We start from the raw sequence: 23,105 nt of genomic DNA on the forward strand, positions 1-23,105 counted from the left end.
CCGCCCCTGCCTGCAGCACTGCCATGCCCCACCCCCTCACTGCAGGCTCCCTATCAGCGACTCAGAGGGGGGAGGGACTGACTTACCTGATAATCTGCCCCTCCTCCTCGGGCGTGGCTGGCCGCAACCCCAGGACGATGTGACACACCTGCGGAGACACACCAGCACACTGAGACACAAATGTGCACAGTACACTCACCACCACAGCACAGACCACAAGCATGCATGCACACACACACACACACAGGTACACAGACACACGCACACACACACACACACACACACACACACACTTACCCTCCCCTTCCCACACAAACCTGAAAGAGCAGATTGAGAAACTCATTGGCAAGAGCACTCTGTACACTCCAGATCTGGTAATCCTCCAGAGTTAAGTGCCCCAGCTGAAAAAAAACAAACACATTACACACGTCAGTGCAAGTGTCTGAACAAAACATCAGCGAATGGAAAAAATATAATGCAAACCTCCCACGCCCACCTTGGTGGTGTCATGCATCTTCAGAATGTCATCCACAATGTCTGACACACTGGCATGCAGTTCCTGAAAGAGAAACAAAGATAAAAACGCACTGAAATGAAAGTGTCACAGAACAGCGCGCTAAAATGAGCACCTTCCGCTATGAGGATCCGCTAACACTGCTAGCATTTTACTGAATGTGCCCAGAAGAGCTTCACTCAACATCTGGGATCTCATTTCTACCTCTTTGGTGATAACTACATTACCACAAGCCAAAAAGCAGGCGGACTCTGCCACCGAATTCCAAAGCAATAACACTGCAGTTTCCCATAGCAACAACAGAAGCGCACTGCCACTCAAGAAATCGGAAACACCACTGCTCAGTATGGACCTGATGCATTAAATTATCCCTTACAACAAAGCAGTACATAAAAGTTCATTTTTTAAAGGATACTTAAGTTCTTCAAGTTTATTTGTAAGTATATTAAGCACTTTGTAAAAGTATACTAAAGTATGTAATTCTAAACTTCCATTTAACTCTCAGTTCACTTTTCAAAAGCTAGGTGGAAACTAAATTTTCAACCTTTTAAGTAAAGTACATAGGTTTAAGCACTTTCAGCATACTTTACTTGTAATTGAACTGATCAAACAAAGCAAGTGAAATTAGCTTTTCAAGATAGCCAAGGGTGTCATGGCAACCTAATGCTACTTCCAGTGGTCATTGGCTTCCCATGACTATTGTACATAATTTAAATCTAATTTTAAACACGTATTTAAGTTGATAAAAACAAAGGTCGGCTCTACAGGTGCTATAATTGTCAACCATGGTATTTCAGCAAAATGAGAAAGGGTCCTCATAAAGGAGATATAGTGTAATTATTTACTGTTTTTTTTTTTTTTTTTTTACACTTTTTTTGACGAAAATAATGGATTTGGAGACAAAAATGCACTTCATGTCTTTTACCTATGTACTAACAGCATAATACACCAAAGACTGAAGCATAAAAACTCTTCAAAGAATTTGAGCAAAGGTACAAACTTTTTCATTTGTTTTTATTTCTTAAACCAACCAGATTTCCACTGTGGCCTTATTTGCTACATGAGAAAATGTATTTGGCCGAGTGTACTTTTAGTACTTTGATTAGGCCTTTATGTAATTCGTACTTCAAGTACTGAACTCGAAGGTTACTTCTGTAAACTAAAATAAAAGTATATTAACCGGTATTCATTTCTTAAAGAGTCTACTTTAAACATGTATTTTAAACTGAGTTTACTTCTGCAAAGTGAACTACAAAAATACACTACCTGGGATCTAGTTAATAAAAAGTGTACTGAAGGCATACGTTTTTTTAAGGGATTCTATTTACTGTGGCTTATTATGGAACTCTCATTTGACAGGTGACGTGCTTGAACTGCATTTCCAGGCGTTTGCTTTGCTTATTCAAGTCCAAGCTTTCGTGCGCACGGGACACCTTGCGCGTGCACTCTGTGACAATGACAGGCAGTGCAATACTGACGACTGATTCTGATGGATTCTGACGAAATACTCTGAAACGGTAAGCCGGTGTAACACTTTGTGAGAGAGTAATGTTCTTGTTTTAATGAATGTTTTACCTAATTTATATATTTTTTAGAATAGCCGTAGCGTCATTATAATTGTTGGTTGACGTCTTAAAACATTAAGTTAATCGTTAAATTAAGGGTTAACACTTGTCAGATTCCCATCCTGGATGTATCGCTTGCTATCCAGAGTAAATTCTGGCACCAGTGGCAATCCTTAATTTTTTCACATTAAAATGGTATATTTGATACCTTTTCAAGATGTTTTTTTTTTTTTGGTAGTAATATCGATTCAATGTGTTTCCGTTCTGCAACTGCTCTTCTATACACTATTTCCTACTGGTGGTGTCGAGTGTGATAATTCTGCAAGATATTCAAATATGATGACGCACTCACAGGGACTTGCATGCCGAATGTGAAGAGGCAAGTGCCTAAAATTTCATAAGCGTCTTTAAAATATTCTACCGCTAGAGTATGTTCTAAGAAAAATAGACACAGGATGTGCTCCTAGTAGGTTAAAAGCTTCATTTCGAATGGAACTCTGGTATCACAAATCCAGAAAAACTGAAAAATTAAGGATAGCCACTTAATTAACGGTAGCTAGCTAGGTAGATCAGCTTGTTTAATGTGAATTTCTGATTTTATATTGGCTACAAATAGCTAGCACCGAATAACAGTTTTTAATTGGCAGTAATCAGATCGAGAGCTATTCCCAGATCAACGTATATTAATGTTGTGTCTTCTTGACACTAACAGAATTATGTTCATTTTCGCCAGTCGTCAGATGAGCATTTTATCCTCAGCGATTTAAGAAACACAGTGCTCCCTGGACCATACGCGCGATGAGCTCCAGGGGACAGAAGGGATACGGGAAACACCGAGCTTCATATTAATTCGGTCCAACAAACAGGAGCTACCCCAAGTCCACGTATACATTTTATATAAACAACTTAGAAAACTGCAGCATCATGAGAACGGCTGAGTTTCAGCAACCATGATGGTGTCAGTAACCCTTAAAGAATACACCCTGTCAGCAAATCGGAAAGAATACGTTGCCACAAGGCCCCTTGATGGAGGTGTGATTTCTAACAACTTGGAGAAAACAGAAAGCTAATAACATAACTGCGCTACACACAAATCAGAACACGAGGTAAACTGCTGCAGACACAGTTAGCCAATCAGCATCCACTGTCAGTTGCTAAACTGGGACATCTGCTTCTGAATTTAAACACGTTTACAAGAAGATAATTAGCCATACGAATGCAGCATATTTGCACTTCTGAGGGGCTTAATCATCCAAAATGACAACCAAGGGCCCTGGTTTCTAGCGAGAGACAAAATGACAGCAGCTGCACCGAGTGTCGGCTGAGCCCGTTGGCAGCCCTGTCGGAAACCAGACTGCTTTATTCTGCTTCAAAACCAACACAACAAAACCCCCACAAACGCTCCTATGCTCAGAGCAGGGAGATGTGACAACAAAAAATAAATAAATTCTGCATTATATCAGGTTTTTTTTTAAATTACAGATTGTGAGTTGAATATACATCCATTCCTGAATAGCTTAAGGAGAGAGAGATTTTTTGGGTAGGTCTTTGGGTGTGGCTTTGATCACTGTTGTGCAGCATTACTAGTGTTAAAACAAATAACGAATACAAAGCCCCAGAACCCACACTCCAGGCTAATTAGCATATTTAGCTGCAGTTCAGAACCTGCAGTGCAGGCTAATTAGCATGATTAGCTGCTGTTCAGAACCTGCATTAAAGGCTAATTAACATATTTGGCTGCTGTTCAAAACCTGCACTCAAGGCTAATTAGCATGTTTAGCTGCTGTTCAGAACCTGCAGTGAAGGCTAATTAGCATGTTTAGTTGCTGTTCAGAACCTGCACCGAAGGCTAATTAGCATGTTTAGCTGCTGTCCAGAACCTGCAGTGAAGGCTAATCAGCATGTTTAGCTGCTGTTCAGGTCCTGCACTGGAGGCTAATTAGCATGATTAGCCGCTGGCCAGCTGGGCACTCACAGGAAGGGAGTCTGTTCGGTTGTCTTTCCAGACCTCCAGCAGCGCCACGACCATGTCCCGAATCTCCGTCCGAGAGAGAGCCCCATCGCGGTCCACATCAAACACTTTGAAACAAACTGGGGAGGAAAGAGTCAGCGACCAGAAGCTGGGTCAGTTTCAGAGATCATCTTCAGCTCAAGCCGTGCGCACATACATGCACACGTAGCATGGCTCTCTTTACACAGGAAAGAAAACTGACATTAATGCCCCTATCTTAGCGTGTCAACAATATTTACACACAGATGGACAGTTAGACAGATAAATAAATCTCTGACCAAGCATTCTCAGAATGATATATTTTCGAAATCATACCTTTACATCTATTTTTAAATCTTTAAAAGTAAAATATTTAAGGGCAAGTTTTTTTTTTTAAAGGCTCTAGTAGAATTTGTGAGAGTATTAGATGACCGATGTGAAAGCATTTGGAGAAGGCAGCTGCACGGTGCAGGTGTACGGCTGCCTGACAGCGGTGAAGGTCAGAGCTCTCGCGGACGACCCCTTACACTTCTGTCGCTCGGCGACGGGCCCGCGGCAGCTGGCCGACAGCCCGCAGGAGATCTCCTTAAAGTCGATGTGATTGTCCCGGTTCTCATCAAAGGCGTGGAACAGACCTGAGGGCAGGGAGAGCAAACAAAAAAAAAAACCAAAACGCATCTTTAACTCTGACCCGTGACTGCACAACCGACAGGGAGTGTGCACGTGCACGTGCATGTGCGTGTACATAGGTGGCAGTGTAACATAGTGTTTAGGGAGCTGGGCTTGTAACTCCAAGGTTGTAGGTCTGGCAGTGCGGTTCGACCCTTAAGCAAGGTAGTTAAACTGAATTGTTTCAGTAAATATCCAGCTGTGTAAATGGATTACATGTGCAAAGAATGTAAATTGCTCTGATAAGAACATCTGCTTAATACCTAAAATGTTACGGATAATTGATGTGTGTGTGTGTGTGTTTATGTGTGGGCGTGCGCGCATGTGTGAGTTTTTGTTTGTGTGTGTGAGTGCGTGCATGCGTGTGAGTGTGTGTGTGTGACAGTGTGTGTGCGTGTGTGGACGTTTGTGTGCGTGTGTGTATCTGTGCCTGCACATGTGTGTGTGTGCATGTATGTGTGCCTGTGTGTGTGTGCATGTGTATGTGTGCGTGTGTGAGTATGTGTGTGTGTCTGGCAGAAAGCCGAAAGTGCTGAATCCTGCAGTACCTTCGCTCAGGGACGTGTGAATGGGGGGAGACACCAGGGGGACGAACGTCTCCAAGTCAAAGCGGCCCGTCCCCGACTGAGCCTTCAGCAGCCAATAGCGCTTCTCCAAGTCGATGATGTCCGATTCTTCTACTGCAACACAAAACCACGTTCGCACGTACCGTTATAACGGAAAAGGCGGAAGGTTATTCTTCCACTTTTCCTGTGAATTTCGACGTCGCCATAAACCGGCTAAATATAGATATCATTTTTAAACTGGGTCATGAATAAATGCATAAATAAGAATGAGCATATTAATAGAGTGTCTCTCAGAGGCTGCTGCGGATCTTGGCGTGCAGTTGGACTGAGTCACTGAAGCCTGAACCGTGTGTGGTTTGCTCAGAGGTTGTGAGATGACAGGTCCCAGCAGCTGAAAAGGCTGATATCGTTTTTTATCTGGGATAAGATCTGTTAGGCTGCCAGCTAACGCTAATCGGGGATTAAACTAAGACGGAGCCTCTCCACTGTGACTCAGACTCACACCACAGCAGGGCGGAACTTAAGGGACCAAAACAGCGTCATCACACACAGCACCAAAACACCGTCATCCCACACAGCACCAAAACACCGTCATCACACACAGCACCAAAACACCGTCATCACACACAGCACCAAAACACCGTCATCCCACACAGCACCAAAACACCGTCATCACACACTGCACCAAAACACCGTCATCCCACACAGCACCAAAACACCGTCATCCACACAGCACCAAAACACCGTCATCCCACACAGCACCAAAACACCGTCATCACACACAGCACCAAAACACCGTCATCCCACACAGCACCAAAACACCGTCATCACACACAGCACCAAAACACCGTCATCACACAGACCACCAAAACACCGTCATCACACACAGCACCAAAACACCATCATCACACAGCACCAAAACACTGTCATCACACACAGCACCAAAACACCATCATCACACAGCACCAAATCACTGTCATCCCACGCAGCACCAAAACACAGTCACCCCACACAGCACCAAAACACCGTCATCCCACACAGCACCAAAACACCGTCATCACATACAGCAGCAAAACACCGTCATCACACAGAGCAGCAAAACACCGTCATCACATACAGCACCAAAACACCGTCATCACACAGAGCACCAAAACACAGTCATCACACAGAGCACCAAAACACCGTCATCCCACACAGCACCAAAACACCGTCATCCCACACAGCACCAAAACACCGTCATCACATACAGCACCAAAACACCGTCATCACACAGAGCAGCAAAACACCATCATCACACACAGCACCAAAACACCGACATCACATACAGCACCAAAACACAGACATCACATACAGCACCAAAACACCGACATCACATACAGCACCAAAACACCGACATCCCACATAGCACCAAAACACCATCATCCCACACAGCACCAAAATACCATCATCACACACAGCCAGTGTTGGGGAGTAGTGAACTACATGTAATTAAAGTAGTAGTTCAACTACATTTTGCAGTAACTTGCTGGTAGTTCAACTACATTCATATTTGCATAGTGATTCAAGTAGTTAAATTAGGCTACTTTTTTTTTTGCATTTTCTGTGTAGTTAACTACAGAAACTACAAAAATTTGGGGCCATAAAAGGAAAGGAATGATTTTTTATTTTACCATTGGTTCTCTACTGTAATTGAACCCCCTTTGACCAGCCCCGCCCCCTTTTTCTTTCATCCTGACCGCTGTGAAGGCATGCCCAGGCAATGCATTCGTCAGGCAGCCACCACCACACACTTGACCTTTGTGTACTGCATGTGTAAAAAGGGCGGGCGTTGCTCAGTGCTCACACAGCGACAGCGTCATCATGTGTAAACCTCCCAAATCTCAGCCTGAGGAAGAATCACCATGGCCATACTTAAGCAAATACATGACACTGACTACCTCCACCGACAAAACCTACGTTTTTACTTGTGCGCTATGCAAGCCGAGAGTAAATGCACTCTCTACTGCAAAGACGTCAAACACAAATCTAAGAACACATATAAAGATGAGTGTATTAACATTGACTTTGCTAGCCAATTTAGCGAAGTTTAGATAAGTTAGCCACATTGTAATGTTACATACGTTACATACATTTGCTGTAGTTCAACTTTCAGTGTGAAGTAATTAGTAGCTTGCAAAGCTATCACATACAAACACCGTCTTGTAGCTATCACATACAAAACACTGTCATCCCATGCAGCACAAAAACACAGTCATCCCATGCAGCACCAAAACACCATCATCACAAAATATTCACCACGCGCACAGGATGTTCCCCAGTGCGGGCAGACACTGGCTATGCGGGCACAGATACAAGCTATGTGGGCACAGACACAGGCCATGTGGGCACAGACACAGGCTATGTGGGCACAGATACAGGCTATGCGGGCACAGATACAGGCTATGCGGGCACAGTTACAGGCTATGCGGGCACAGATACAGGCTATGCGGACATAGATACAGGCTATGGAGGCACAGATACAGGCTATGCGAACATAGATACAGGCTATGGAGGCACAGATACAGGCTATGCGGTCACAGATACAGGCTATGCGGGCACAGATACAGGCTATGCGGGCACAGATACAGGCTATGCGGGCACAGATACAGGCTATGCGGGCACAGATACAGGCTATGCAGGCACAGATACAGGCTATGCGGGCACAGATACAAGCCATGCGGGCATAGATACAGGCTATGCGGGCACAGATACAGGCTATGTGGGCACAGATACAGGCCATGTGGGCATAGATACAGGCTATGCGGGCACAGATACAGGCTATGTGGGCACACGGTGCTTTAAGTGGCACACAGACAGCAGCCTGCCGCAGATCCGGCTCCAGCAGACCGGGGCGGGGTACGAGGCCTTGGTAACGACAGGAACGGGACCGCGCGCGCTCGTCATCTTCACTGCACACGGGACGCACGCGGCAATTAGCGCGGCGACGAGACGGAGCGGCGGAAACGAGCAGCTCATCGGCGCGGGCTTCATTCAGGCCCTGGGAGCAGCGCAGCCGCTGCTCACCCATTAAAACCGCTCCCTCCGCCACGGGATCAGCCCCCAATCCAATTTACCCAATCTCTCACTCCCTCCATCTCTCTCTCCCTTCCTCCCCAGGCCTCAAATTATTTGTCCTCTCGCCACTCAGCTCCCTCTCTCCCGAGACGTCTATTTCTCTCCCAAATAATCCTCTCTATCGCCCCCTCTCATTCTCCCTTTTCCCCAAAGCTTTAGATTGACATTGTTCTAAACTGGCATAGCTTTACAATGCATAACTTTGTCAGGCAGGGCAGGAAACATATGATACAACAGCCTCAATAAATGAGACAACTAAGATAGTGAGCTCACTCTCCCTCCCCTCTCCCCCTTTCCCTCCCTCTCTATGCTTTCCCTTCTCCTCATTCTTCTCTCTCTCTCCCTCTCTCTCCCTCCCTCATCCCAAGGTGCATCTCCCTTGCGCTGCTTTAGTGCTGTTTAGCAGGAGCCAGGCTTAGCGTCGGCGCTGTGTGAAAGACAAGCCGAGAGAACACACAGCTGTCCCACACTGAGCCCTCATTTTACCTGCCTGTCCATCAATCCTCTGCTAATCTGGCCCTCTGCTTTTTAAACCTCTCAGAGTCACAGACCAAGCACTGCGTACAGACCGAAAGAGCTACAGACCGAGCACTGCGTACAGACCGAAAGAGCTACAGACCAAGCACTGCGCACAGACCGAGCACTGCGCACAGACCGAAAGAGCTACAGACCAAGCACTGCGCACAGACCGAGCACTGCACACAGACCGAAAGAGCTACAGACCAAGCACTGCGCACAGACCGAAAGAGCTACAGACCGAGCACTGCGCACAGACCGAGCACTGCACACAGACCGAAAGACATTCAGGACGTACACCACACACACAAAACACCTTCCACAGAGATGACAAACGCCAGAGATGCTGTATAATTTCTGTTTCTGAGGAATTTGTTTTTGTCCAAATGGAATGTAGAGCACATACCACTCAGCTTCTTGGCGATTCCCAGCTCTGAAAAGGTAACACATCTACTGACAGAGAACAGCTGGATATTATCTGTGATAGTTATGCACATCTGCTGACAGAGATCATCTGGATATTATTTGTGATAGTTATGCACATCTACTGACAAAAACAGCTGGATATTATCTGTGATAATTATGCACATCTACTGACAGAGATCAGCTGGATATTATTTGTGATAGTTATGCACATCTACTGACAAAAACAGCTGGATATTATCTGTGATAATTATGCACATCTACTGACAGAGAACAGCTGGGTAATAGCTGTGATATTTATGCACATCTACTGACAGAGAACAGCTGGATATTATCGGTGATAGTTATGCACACCTCCTGACAGAGAATAGCTGGGCATTATCTGTGATATTTATGCACATCTACCGACAGAGAACAGCTGGATATTATCTGTGATAATTATGCATATCTACTGACAGAGAACAGCTGGATATATATGATATTTATCCACATCTACTGACAAAGAACAGCTGGATAGTTATGCACATCTACTGACAGAGAACAGCTGGATATTATCTGTGACAGTTCAGAGTTTTGAGCAGGAAAATGCAGTGAGCTCCTAAATCACACCGTTCACCCACACAGTGTAAATTAAATCATACCGTTCACCCTCACAGTGTAAATTAAATCATACCGTTCACCCTCACAGTGTAAATTAAATAACAACATTCTCCCTCACAGTGTAAGTTAATTCACACTATCCAGCTGAACACAGACCAGATATTACAGACCACATACTGCACCTCAGATCAAAGACCTAAACCTGAACACAGGATACACTACATCCCACATCCCATGTACACAAACATGCACAGGCACACACACACACACACACACACACACACGAAAACAGATGTACAGACACACACACACACACACACACACCTGGAGGCTGAACCCACCTAAAGGAGCAACTCTGTCAGAGTGACAGCAGAAGAGCCATACCATATTCCACCAGTCATTGGCAGACGGCCGCAGCCACAGGCGGCCTGTAGCATAGCAACCTGCAGGCAGGCCCGGTTCAGATCTGCAGCCAGGCCGGTTCAGAACATATCCGTTAAAATCAGCACCTGTACCATAGTAACCTGCAGACGGGCCGGTTCAGAACATATCCGTTAAAATCAGCACCTGTACCATAGCAACCTGCAGACGGGCCGGTTCAGAACATATCCGCTAAAATCGCCACCTGCAACCGAGCTCCACTGCTCTCTCCCATCATCCCACTCAACCAGCTGCATTCGCTGGCCCACAGGTAATCCAGCTCCCCTGGAGCAACCTGCTTCTGAGCAGGGACACTGAGGGGCTTCCGAGTTCACACACACACACACACACACACACACACACACACTTTCTCACACAGCCACAGAGCTCTCACAGAGTTAAGAGGATAATCAGGGAAAGGCAACAGATTACTTGCTTTCTCTGGGTCTTCGCTCTGATTGGCCAAGGCACAGGCCCTGAAAAAGATCTTCCCAGCTCTGTCTTTGATTGACAGATAGTCTAAATTTACCTGGGCTTGCAGTGTACATTCGCATAACCAGTTTCTTGCCGCTTGCCTTGTGAAGGTTGAGCAGGGTGTGTGGTCTCTGTGCACTCTGTGTCAACAGCACAGCCTGAAACACAGCAGTTTCTAGTACAGCACAGCCTGAAACACAGCTGTAACTGCAGCACAGCCTGAAACACAGCTGTAAATACAGCACAGCCTGAAACACAGCTGTTTCTAGTACAGCACAGCCTGAAACACAGCTGTAAATACAGCACAGCCTGAAACACAGCTGTTTCTAGTACAGCACAGCCTGAAACACAGCTGTAACTGCAGCACAGCCTGAAACACAGCTGTAACTGCAGCACAGCCTGAAACACAGCTGTAACTGCAGCACAGCCTGAAACACAGCTGTAACTGCAGCACAGCCTGAAACACAGCTGTTTCTAGTACAGCACAGCCTGAAACACAGCAGTTTCTAGTACAGCACAGCCCAAAACACAGCTGTAACTACAGCACAGTCTAAAACACAGCTTTATCTACAGCACAGCTGTGTCTGGCCCCCGCCCACATCCACTTTCAGTCTCATCTCCAAAAACGCACTTTTGATTCACCCCAAGGATCGGGTATCAGGAATCGGACTGACAGGGAAGGCACCCGGGTCTCGGGGGACCCCGTCTGCATCGGCACGGAGACGCGCGCGGGGGTTCACAGTCCTAATGCACACTGACAGCATCCGTGACGGGCGCCCGAACAGAGATTAAATACGACACTGCATGAGCCGCACGCATCCACCTTCCATTCAAATGAGCCCCGCTATCTGCACTGACAGCACTGTGACAATGCGCCATCTGCACAGGATCACTGCAGACACACCCCACGCATATGTACATACAGTACTCAGTACACACACACCCCACGCATATGTACATACAGCACCCAGTACACACACACCCCACGCGTATGTACATACAGTACCCAGCACACACACCCCACGCGTACGTACATACTCATACACACACACCCCACGCATATGTACATACTCATACACACACACGCCCCACGCATATGCACATACAGTACCCAGTACACACACACCCCACGCGTACGTACATACTCATACACACACACACCCCACGCATATGTACATACAGTACCCAGTACACACACACCCCACGCATATGTACATACTCAGTACACACCCCACGTGTATGTACATACTCAGTACACACCCCACGCATATGTACATACTCAGTACACACCCCACACATATGTACATACAGTACCCAGTACACACACACACCCCACGCGTATGTACATACAGTACCCAGTACACACACACCCCACGTGTATGTACATACAGTACCCAGTACACACACACACCCCACGCATATGTACATACTCATACACACACACGCCCCACGCATATGTACATACAGCACCCAGTACACACACACCCCACGCATATGTACATACAGTACCCAGTACACACACACACCCCACGCGTATGTACATACAGCACCCAGTACACACACACCCCACGCATATGTACATACAGTACCCAGTACACACACACACCCCACGCGTATGTACATAGCACCCAGTACACACACACCCCACGCATATGTACATACAGTACCCAGTACACACACACACCCCACGCGTATGTACATACAGCACCCAGTACACACACACCCCACGCATATGTACATACAGTACCCAGTACACACACACACCCCACGCGTATGTACATACAGCACCCAGTACACACACACCCCACGCATATGTACATACAGTACCCAGTACACACCTCACGCGTATGTACATACAGCACTCAGTACACACACACACCCCACGCGTATGTACATACAGCACCCAGTACACACACACCCCACGCATATGTACATACAGTACCCAGTACACACCTCACGCGTATGTACATACAGTACCCAGTACACACACACACCCCACACATATGTACATACAGTACCCAGTACACACCTCACGCGTATGTACATACAGTACCCAGTACACACACACACCCCACGTGTATGTACATACAGCACCCAGTACACACACACCCCACGCATATGTACATACAGTACCCAGTACACACACCCCACGCGTATGTACATACAGCACCCAGTACACACACACCCCACGCATATGTACATACAGTACCCAGTACACACACACACCCCACGCGTATGTACATACAGCACCCAGTACACACACACCCCACGCATATGTACATACAGTACCCAGTACACACCTCACGCGTATGTACATACAGTACCCAGTACACACACACACCCCACGCGTATGTACATACAGCACCCAGTACACACACACCCCACGCATATGTACATACAGTACCCAGTACACACCTCACGCGTATGTACATACAGTACCCAGTACACACACACACCCCACGTGTATGTACATACAGCACCCAGTACACACACACCCCACGCATATGTACATACAGTACCCAGTACACACACCCCACGCGTATGTACATACAGCACCCAGTACACACACACCCCACGCGTATGTACATACAGCACCCAGTACACACACACCCCACGCGTATGTACATACAGCACCCAGTACACACACACCCCACGCGTATGTACATACAGCACCCAGTACACACACACCCCACGCGTATGTACATACAGCACCCAGTACACACACACCCCACGCGTATGTACATACAGTACCCAGTACACACACACCCCACGCGTATGTACATACAGTACCCAGTACACACACACCCCACGCGTATGTACATACAGTACCCAGTACACACACACCCCACGCATATGTACATACAGTACCCAGTACACACACACCCCACGCGTATGTACATACAGCACTCAGTACACACACAGCCTATACGTATACAGTACTCGGTATCATTACGAGGGTCACCATTTTCTCTAAAGCACAAGACCCACAGAGGGATTTAAACTTGCAGATGTCAATATCCTTGTGGGATCCCCACAGGCACTGGATTAGTCAAGTGAATTAATCACCCTACTAATCATACAATCACCGGTTAATTGTGGCCCTCGTTAAAGCAATATGTTTTCCTAATAAAAGAAGAGGAAGGTACGTAAACACAAATGTAATGTCAAGCAACAGCAAAAAAAGTCTGAGCAACAGACTGCACCAATATGCACCTTGCACAGTGCACACAGATTCAATACGTTCTGTGCAGTTTGCAATTTATCCATACACACACACACACAAAACAATAGGCTAGATTGATATTTGCAATGAAAAACATCAATTACAGTCTTGTATAGAGAACAAGAGGGAATCTGCCAGCGGGGTAACAGAGTATTGAGCGGCAGTCAAACATTAGCCACAATCTGACCGATGCATTTTTACTGCAAACATTCACATAGAATCTAGATAAGCGCAAATTATGAGCACTTCACAATAAGCATATAATCACTGGCAGGCTATTCCCCGCTTCAGCAGAGTTATGTGCCAGAGGCTGCCGATGCACGTTAGGAACATATAAAGGAACTAGATAGGTCTGCTGACAGCACGTCTATGGTCAGAGACAGTCACATATAAAGGAACTAGATAGGTCTGCTGACAGCACGTCTATGGTCAGAGACAGTCACATATAAAGGAACCAGATAAGTGGGCTGGCAGCATGTCTACAGTCAGGGACAGTCACATATAAAGGAACCAGATAAGTGGGCTGGCAGCATGTCTACAGTCAGGGACAGTCACATATAAAGGAACTAGATAAGTCCACTGACAGCGTGTCTATGGACAGAGAGTCACATATAAAGGAACTAGATAGGTCCACTGACAGCATGTCTATGGTCAGAGGCAGTGACATATAAAGGAACTAGATAGGTCCACTGACAGCATGTCTATGGTCAGAGACAGTGACATATAAAGGAACTAGATAGGTACACTGACAGCATGTCTATGGTCAGAGACAGTGACATATAAAGGAACTAGATAGGTACACTGACAGCACATCTATGGTCAGAGACAGTCATCAGGTGGCACAGGCAGTCATGTTTTGCACATTTTATTCGTTCAGCGAGGAGAACGAAGCGCATCAGATCCGAAAGCCCTCCCTCACACGTTGCACCTCTCTGCTGTGAATTACTGATCAGCCGCACACAGTGTGGAGAAATTCCTGTTGGACTTTGAATTGGATTTCCACGATGCGCCCGCGTTGCGGCGTAACGCGCTGAAGGGACACGAAGGAAACCCTACAGCTTGAAGCCAAACGGCGGCCATTTTACCCCAGCGATCCCCTCATCGCGGCACAGCCGAGTAGCATTGCACCCAGCCGTTTCCCCAGAGCGGACACACTCGTGGGAGGCATTAAAGTAGGGTTTCAAGCATTGTGCGAGCAGAAAGTTGTACTGCATAGTGATTTTTAAAAAGGGCAATAAAAGAGCAAGGTTCGAACCAACCGATAAACCCCCCTCCTGAGCCAGCCAATCAGAGATGCTGTTAGGATTCTGGGGCGCGGTAAAGATCACAGCACCTGGAGTTCTGCTCCATGCCAGTGGGCCCGGACCCAACGCTGCTGTGCTGCCGCTGCTCGGGAAAGCGTGGAGCAACCCGGGTCTCTGTGGCAGCCCGTTTGAGCACGTGGAATATTACAAGTAAAATGTACAGCAAGACCCAACAAAACTGGACTCAACAAAACTCCATCTGAACTCCACTTCTGGAGTTGTTTTTCTGAACTAGTCAACGACAAATTATCTGCATGACAATACAGAAAAATATTGAAATATTTCTGTTCCAACATCTCTGTCAATGCAGAAAGATGGATGCAGAAGAAGTTTACTTATTCATATCATTAACCCTACCCTACCCCTAACCCTCCGATCACTGCGATGACATCAGAGACACCCATCTGCTTGGACAGGGAGCACTGTTCCCCTGTTGGGGGGGAGACGTACCTCACCTGCTTCACGCTACCCTGACCCCAATTTACCCACAAACGCAGAGAACACACAGCACAAGGCAGGCCTCACAGAATCTGCTCACACACACACATTATGGGGACAGCAACAGTCCGTACACTGCCACTCGAGTGCCGGATTCTTCACTTTATTATCATTGCTTTATTATCACAGCCTTATCACTGATGTGCCCTGTTCCCAAACCTGTCCTTCCCGTGCTTTGTTAGGGGCATAACTGGGAGAGGGAGAGTTCACTCTCCGACCCTCCGACGCTGTGACTCATACACTGGTGCATTGTGGGATGGGGGGGGGGGGACTCACAGTGCGTGACCCCGGCCAGGGTCTGGTAGAAAGTGGGCGTGTCGCTGTCGTCGGTCAGCGTGACGCACACCCCTCCGGACAGGAGCCAGCGGGAGAAGGTGAAGGCCTCTTTGTTCTGCAGGAGCCAGTTCTTAAACTTCTCGTAATTAACCTTCTCTCCCTGTGCAAAGGGGAAAACACACCACTTGAACATAATCAGTTACACGCTGTTATATCGCTAACATAGCCAAACCGATTACTGATATGGCCAAATCGATTACTAATGTGACCGGGTCCATTAGCCACTGCAGTAACTAAACCGGTTACTGATAGAACCAAACCAATTTTCTGCAATACCGAAACCAATTATGACAAAACCAGATCAATTACTAATATAATCAAACCAAGGTCTCACATTGAAAAATTCAATACCTGATGAACATGTTGTTAACATATAGCTCTATGAACAGATCAATATAATAAAATCAGTGAGTGATATCAAGTTCATTTTGTTGTGGAAATACACATTTATGAATAAATGTGACCCGTGATACAGAGGTGAAGAATAACAAGCGCTTTCTCTCTGGTCCCCTGAAACTGGAGCGGAGTTGAGAGGGAATATTGGTCAGAAACACCTTCTGTGTGCAGTTTGGGTTATAAATTGCACTATTTACTGAATGTCCGGTTCTGTATTTGCAAAAACCCACCGCTATAATCTACATTCAGGTAAGCTGAAGGGAAACTTTAATTTTGTGTCACACACAACGGACAACAAAGTCAGGAGTTGTGTTCTAGATTAAACGGCTCGCTTGGCCGTCCACCGCCCACAAAGGCCAATGTTCGCATTTCCGTTTTGGCAGCTTATAAATAGAAAAACGGGGGGGCGTCACGAGAGCAGTAAGATACGCACCCCCCCCCCCCCCCACGCTGTTTATCAGAAGCGGCCGATAAAAATAGAAAGTGACCCCCTGAAAGTGTGCGCTAACCCGCTGGAGCACAGATCCGGTTTACTGCTGCAAATCCGCAGCTAATCCAACTAGCGGGAAATCCCGTCATCTAAGCAGGCTACATGAGATCGTCAAATGACACTTTAAAAAAAGTTTGGATTGCCCTCGATATCAGATTTTAAGCAGTACGGCGGCCCTTCTGTGCAGGGATTAGAAGGGATTGTGTTCAGTGTGCCATCGATTTGTTCTCTGTGGAAATGGAAATTCTGCTGCAGAAAATAACGAACCCATTTGTGTTACAGCTAATGTGAGTGGATTCTTTAGTGGCGCCCTCTAGTGGCACAAGGCAGGCAGGAGCTCAGTCCCTCAGTCTTTCCAAGCACGGGGCCGGCTTTAGATCCTGTTATCTGCCGAGTGGCCTGCGTGCCTTAAGCCCTGATTGCGCGAGGACACCCGGTGATGTCAGCAGAGGGGATAAGGCGGGGATCAGCTGACCTCGGTGAAGCACTTCCTGAGAGAGGGCGGGACTTCCCCGTCCACGCCGTGCAGCGTGCTCTCCATGTCCTCCCGCGTGGCGTAGCTGCCCGACTCGCTGGCGAACAGGCTGAAGATGTCTGCCATGACAGGGGGAAACAGCACACTGTTAACCTTTAACCTCCAAAATCACTGACCAATCACACTGGAGTGGAGTTAACCTCTGGCCTCTCTGAGCTATCATAAGACACTGGAGTTAACCTTTGACCTCTAACATCACTAGCCTCAGCACACACTGCCAAAGCAGTCACTGTCCTTTGATACTAATTTAATGTACGTGATCATGCTGTGGTTAGGAGACAGTATGTCTTATTTGAGAGCTGAAACTTTGCTCCCTGGACTGTGCAGCTGGTTTACAGCTGCAACTGCGCTCCCTGGACTGTGTTTAGAGACGCAAAACTGAGCTTTATGTGAAGAGGGAATACAGGAAGCCCAGAAACAAAACCCATAATCACAGGAACTGAATAAATTACATTCCATTCATTTGGCAGACACTTTATACAAAGTGAAGCAATACATTTCCCTCAAAGGAACCACAAAGGAAAAATACCAGCCAGCAGCAGTACAGGGAGAATTACAGACAGCAGGACAGACAGCAGAACAGACTACAGTACAGACAGCAGAACAGACAGAAGAACAGACAGTTGAACAGACAGCAGTACAGACTGCAGAACAGACAGCAGTACAGACAGCAGTACAGACAGCAAAACAGACAGCAGTGGGGCTAGCAGTAGCAGTGACGGTAGCAGCAGCAGTGGTGCTAGCAGTAGCAGTGACGGTAGCAGCAGCAGTGATGGTAGCGGTAGACGTGGGGCTAGCAGTAGCAGTGACGGTTGCAGTAGCCGTGGGGCTAGCAGTAGCAGTGACGGTAGCAGTAGCCGTGGGGCTAGCAGTAGCAGTGACGGTAGCAGCAGCAGTGATGGTAGCGGTAGCCGTGGGGCTAGCAGTAGCAGTGACGGTTGCAGTAGCCGTGGGGCTAGCAGTAGCAGTGACGGTAGCAGTAGCCGTGGGGCTAGCAGTAGCAGTGACGGTAGCAGTAGCCGTGGGTCTAGCAGTAGCAGTGACGGTAGCAACAGCACTGGCGCTAGCAGGTACTCACACTTGGCTTTCTCCTCATCTCGGCCCCGGGTCAGCAGCACAAGTCCCACGATGAGGTTATTAAAGTGCAGGCCCTTTGCCGTGCCGCCGAACGAGCTGTAGATGACCTGCGGAGAGAGAGGGAGGGGTTAAAACCACACACCACCATACCCCCACCAAACACACCATCACAGCCCCACCAAACACACCATCACAGCCCCACCAAACACACCATCACAGCCCCACCAAACACACCATCACAGCCCCACCAAACACACCGTCACGGCCCCACCAAATACACCATCACAGCCCCACCAAACACACCATCACAGCCCCACCAAACACACCATCACAGCCCCACCAAACACACCATCACAGCCCCTCCAAACACACCATCACAGCCCCACCAAACACACCATCACAGCCCCACCAAACACCATCACAGCCCCACCAAACACACCATCACAGCCCCACCAACCACACCATCACAGCCCCACCAAACACACCATCACAGCCACCACACACACCATCACAGCCCCACCAAACACACCATCACAGCCCCACCAAACACACCATCACAGCCCCTCCAAACACACCATCACAGCCCCACCAACCACACCATCACAGCCCCACCAAACACACCATCACAGGCCCTCCAAACACACCATCACAGCCCCACCAACCACACCATCACAGGCCCTCCAAACACACAATCACAGCCCCACCAACCACACCATCACAGCCCCACCAAACACACCATCACAGGCCCTCCAAACACACCATCACAGCCCCACCAACCACACCATCACAGGCCCTCCAAACACACCATCACAGCCCCACCAAACACACCATCACAGCCCCACCAAACACACCATCACAGCCCCACCAAACACACCATCACAGGCCCTCCAAACACACCATCACAGCCCCACCAACCACACCATCACAGGCCCTCCAAACACACCATCACAGCCCCTCCAAACACACCATCACAGGCCCTCCAAACACACCATCACAGCCCCACCAACCACACCATCACAGCCCCACCAAACACACCATCACAGCCCCTCCAAACACACCATCACAGTCCCACCAAACACACCATCACAGCCCCACCAACCACACCATCACAGACCCTCCAAACACACCATCACAGCCCCACCAAACACACCATCACAGCCCCTCCATACACCATCACAGCCCCACCAAACACACCATCACAGACCCTCCAAACACACCATCACAGCCCCACCAAACACACCATCACAGCCCCACCAAACACACCATCACAGCCCCACCAAACACACCATCACAGCCCCACCACACACACCATCACAGCCCCACCAAACACACCATCACAGCCCCACCAAACACACCATCACAGCCCCACCAAACACACCATCACAGCCCCACCAAACACACCATCACAGCCCCACCAAACACACCATCACAGCTCCTCCAAACACACCATCACAGCCCCACCAAACACACCATCACAGCCCCGCCAAACACACCATCACAGCCACCACACACACCATCACAGCCCCACCAAACACACCATCACAGCCCCACCAAACACACCATCACAGCCCCACCAAACACACCATCACAGCCCCACCAAACACACCATCACAGCCCCACCATCACAGCCCCGCCAAACACACCATCACAGCCACCACACACACCATCACAGCCCCACCAAACACACCATCACAGCCCCACCAAACACACCATCACAGCCCCACCAACCACACCATCACAGCCCCACCAAACACACCATCACAGCCCCACCAAACACACCATCACAGCCCCACCAAACACACCATCACAGACCCTCCAAACACACCATCACAGCCCCACCAAACACACCATCACAGCCCCACCAAACACACCATCACAACTCACCAAACACACCGTCACAGTCCCACCAAACACACCATCACAGCCCCACCACACACACCATCACAGCCCCACCAAACACACCATCACAGCCCCACCAAACACACCATCACAGCCCCACCAAACACACCATCACAGCCCCACCAAACACACCATCACAGCCCCACCAAACACACCATCACAGCCCCACCAAACACACCATCACAGCCCTTACAGCCACATACAGGGCCGGGCGCTCCACTGTAGAGGGGGTCTCTGGCTTACCGGAAATGGCCAAATCTCCCCCGGCACAACACCATCCCATCACCCCCGTCTCACTGCTTAGCCAATCACTGCGGCTAACATAAATAGCCACGCTACTGCGAGAGTTCTCTTACACAAACGACCATTTCCAGTTCAAACGCATGCACGTTACAGGCACCCTGTACAATAAGGCTCAGATGAACGTTCAGTTCTAAGCCTGACGTTGAAACCACCCCACTCGTCTGACCTCAGCACACTCAGGTTATGACAGGTAATCACACGCGCACACAGGTGCTCACAGCTAACAGGTAATGACAGGTAATCACGGGCGCACACCGAGCTTCACCTTTGTGGGAAAACACCGTGGAATATGAATGTGAAAATCGGACAGTGCACCGAAGCGTTCATCCGTGACGGAGAGAGAGAGAGAGACAGGAAAGAAAGAGGGAATGGGACGAGGTAGAGGGGGAGGAGGGAAGGGAGGAGGAGGCGAGGGGGAGGACAGGGAGGAGGGCAGAGACAGACAGACAGACGGGGCCGGATAGACAGTGCTGCTGAGCTGGTCAGCAGGGCAGCGTTTGTGGGAGAGCGTTGGGGTCCCTCAGGTAAACTAATCACCCTGATTGAGCGGCAGCAGACCACAGAGGCTCGACTTCCTGTCGCCCCCGGTGATGGACGCAGGACGAGGTGTCAGAGACTGCCACAGGCCAGAGGAGTAATAGCCCTGAGGCCATGAACTGCCCCTACATACGCACACACACATACACACACTCACACGCACATGCACACACACACACAAAAATGCGCGCACACACACGCGCACGCACGCACGCACACACACACACACACACACGCACATGCACACACACACAAAAATGCGTGCACACACACGCGCACGCATGCACACACACACACACACACACGCACGCGCACACGCACGCACACACACACACACCCAATCATCCCAGCCCTGGCTGGACAGAGTCCGGTTTAGGAGGGAGACTCTGGGTTTTAAACGCTGCACAGTGCAGGACAGACAGGTCCCACCTGAGCCACAGAGGGTGTATTTCACCTCCGAAGCAATCAGAAACTGCCAGAGACTCTACGGCCCATCTCACTGAAGGAAAAAATAAAAAAAACCAATCCATATTTTATCCTTTCAATTCACGTCAAAAACGTTAAAAGAGGCACAAGGCCGGTGTAGTGCGTTCAGAGGTGTTCAGAAGCCTAAGCGTTAATAGGGCCACACACTGACAATGTTTAGCGTCTTAACCGAACGTCAGCTCGCTGCCTGGTAACAAGGGATGCAAAGATTTTTCAAATAGGTCAAACTGGTCCTTTCGTGTCAAACGTGGGGCCTGCATTAGCGACAGGGTTCGGCTAGTTTCCGGCTCAATCCTCACAGCCGCTTGTGATGTCATCAGGGTAAAAGAAGAGCAAAGGGAAGCGTAACTCATAACTTGCGTAAGAGTTTAAATCATCAGATACATATGAAGTATGGTTATGCAATTTCTTTGCACAGCATGGAACAGAAGCATACAAATTTATTCATTTATTCAGTGGAATATCACACCTTTGCTTGTAAAAGCACACCACCACCCCAAACCCCCTCATCCACAGGTTACAGTGCAAACCCAAAAAAATATGTGCTTGTGTAATAACTGCATACTTTCTGTGCTTATCAGACCCATAAATATGCTCAGTTTCTTATATCCTGAAGGCTAGGCGGTTACTGACAGGATCAAATCTGTGAGCCGGACTAACTTCTCGCTCTGACCTAACATAACTCCGCCCAACTTCAGAGACGACTTTGAGCGAATGACGAATGACAGGCGGCTTTAATTGGAAACAGTGATTCATGCGAGGAACATTCTCTCATAGTGCTCTGACAAATAATGTAGATTAAACACTAAAGTAGGAGGGGGCCGAGGTATGTAGACATAGGGTGCTATTGATATTTTCTGCCAAATAATAATAGTAATGCATTTCATTTATATAGTTTCTTTCCAGAGGCCAAGGTTTTTAACAGGGTCAAAAAAACAGAGCAGTGATGTATTCAGTAAGCAGAACTAAATTGACCCGGATACGTAATGGTAAATGGACTGCATTTATATAGCGCTTTTATCCAAAGCGCTTTACAACTGATGCCTCTCATTCACCCATTCACACACACACTCACACACCAACGGTGAAAGGCTGCCATGCAAGGTACCAATCAGCTCGTTGGGAGCAATTAGGGGTTAGGTGTCTTGCTCAGGGACACTTCGACATGCC

General features: G+C 48.1%; 1 protein-coding gene across 2 annotated transcripts in view; it reads right to left on the reverse strand.

Annotated features, from left to right (window-relative positions):
- The window catches only part of usp32 (ubiquitin specific peptidase 32), a 50,679-nt gene that overhangs the window by 19,090 nt on the left and 8,484 nt on the right, over positions 1–23,105 (reverse strand). For both annotated transcript variants that reach the window (XM_064302385.1, XM_064302384.1), the window contains exons 3-11: positions 18,712–18,817; positions 17,574–17,692; positions 16,153–16,312; positions 5,287–5,418; positions 4,597–4,704; positions 4,055–4,170; positions 497–559; positions 318–401; positions 87–148 (exon numbers count right to left, since the gene is read on the reverse strand). In XM_064302385.1, the coding sequence (XP_064158455.1) occupies positions 87–148; positions 318–401; positions 497–559; positions 4,055–4,170; positions 4,597–4,704; positions 5,287–5,418; positions 16,153–16,312; positions 17,574–17,692; positions 18,712–18,817 (950 nt within the window). The remainder of the gene's footprint in view (positions 1–86; positions 149–317; positions 402–496; positions 560–4,054; positions 4,171–4,596; positions 4,705–5,286; positions 5,419–16,152; positions 16,313–17,573; positions 17,693–18,711; positions 18,818–23,105) is intronic.

Source organism: Anguilla rostrata, chromosome 12 (genome assembly GCF_018555375.3).
Source record: "Anguilla rostrata isolate EN2019 chromosome 12, ASM1855537v3, whole genome shotgun sequence".
Taxonomy (NCBI): Eukaryota; Metazoa; Chordata; class Actinopteri; order Anguilliformes; family Anguillidae; genus Anguilla; species Anguilla rostrata.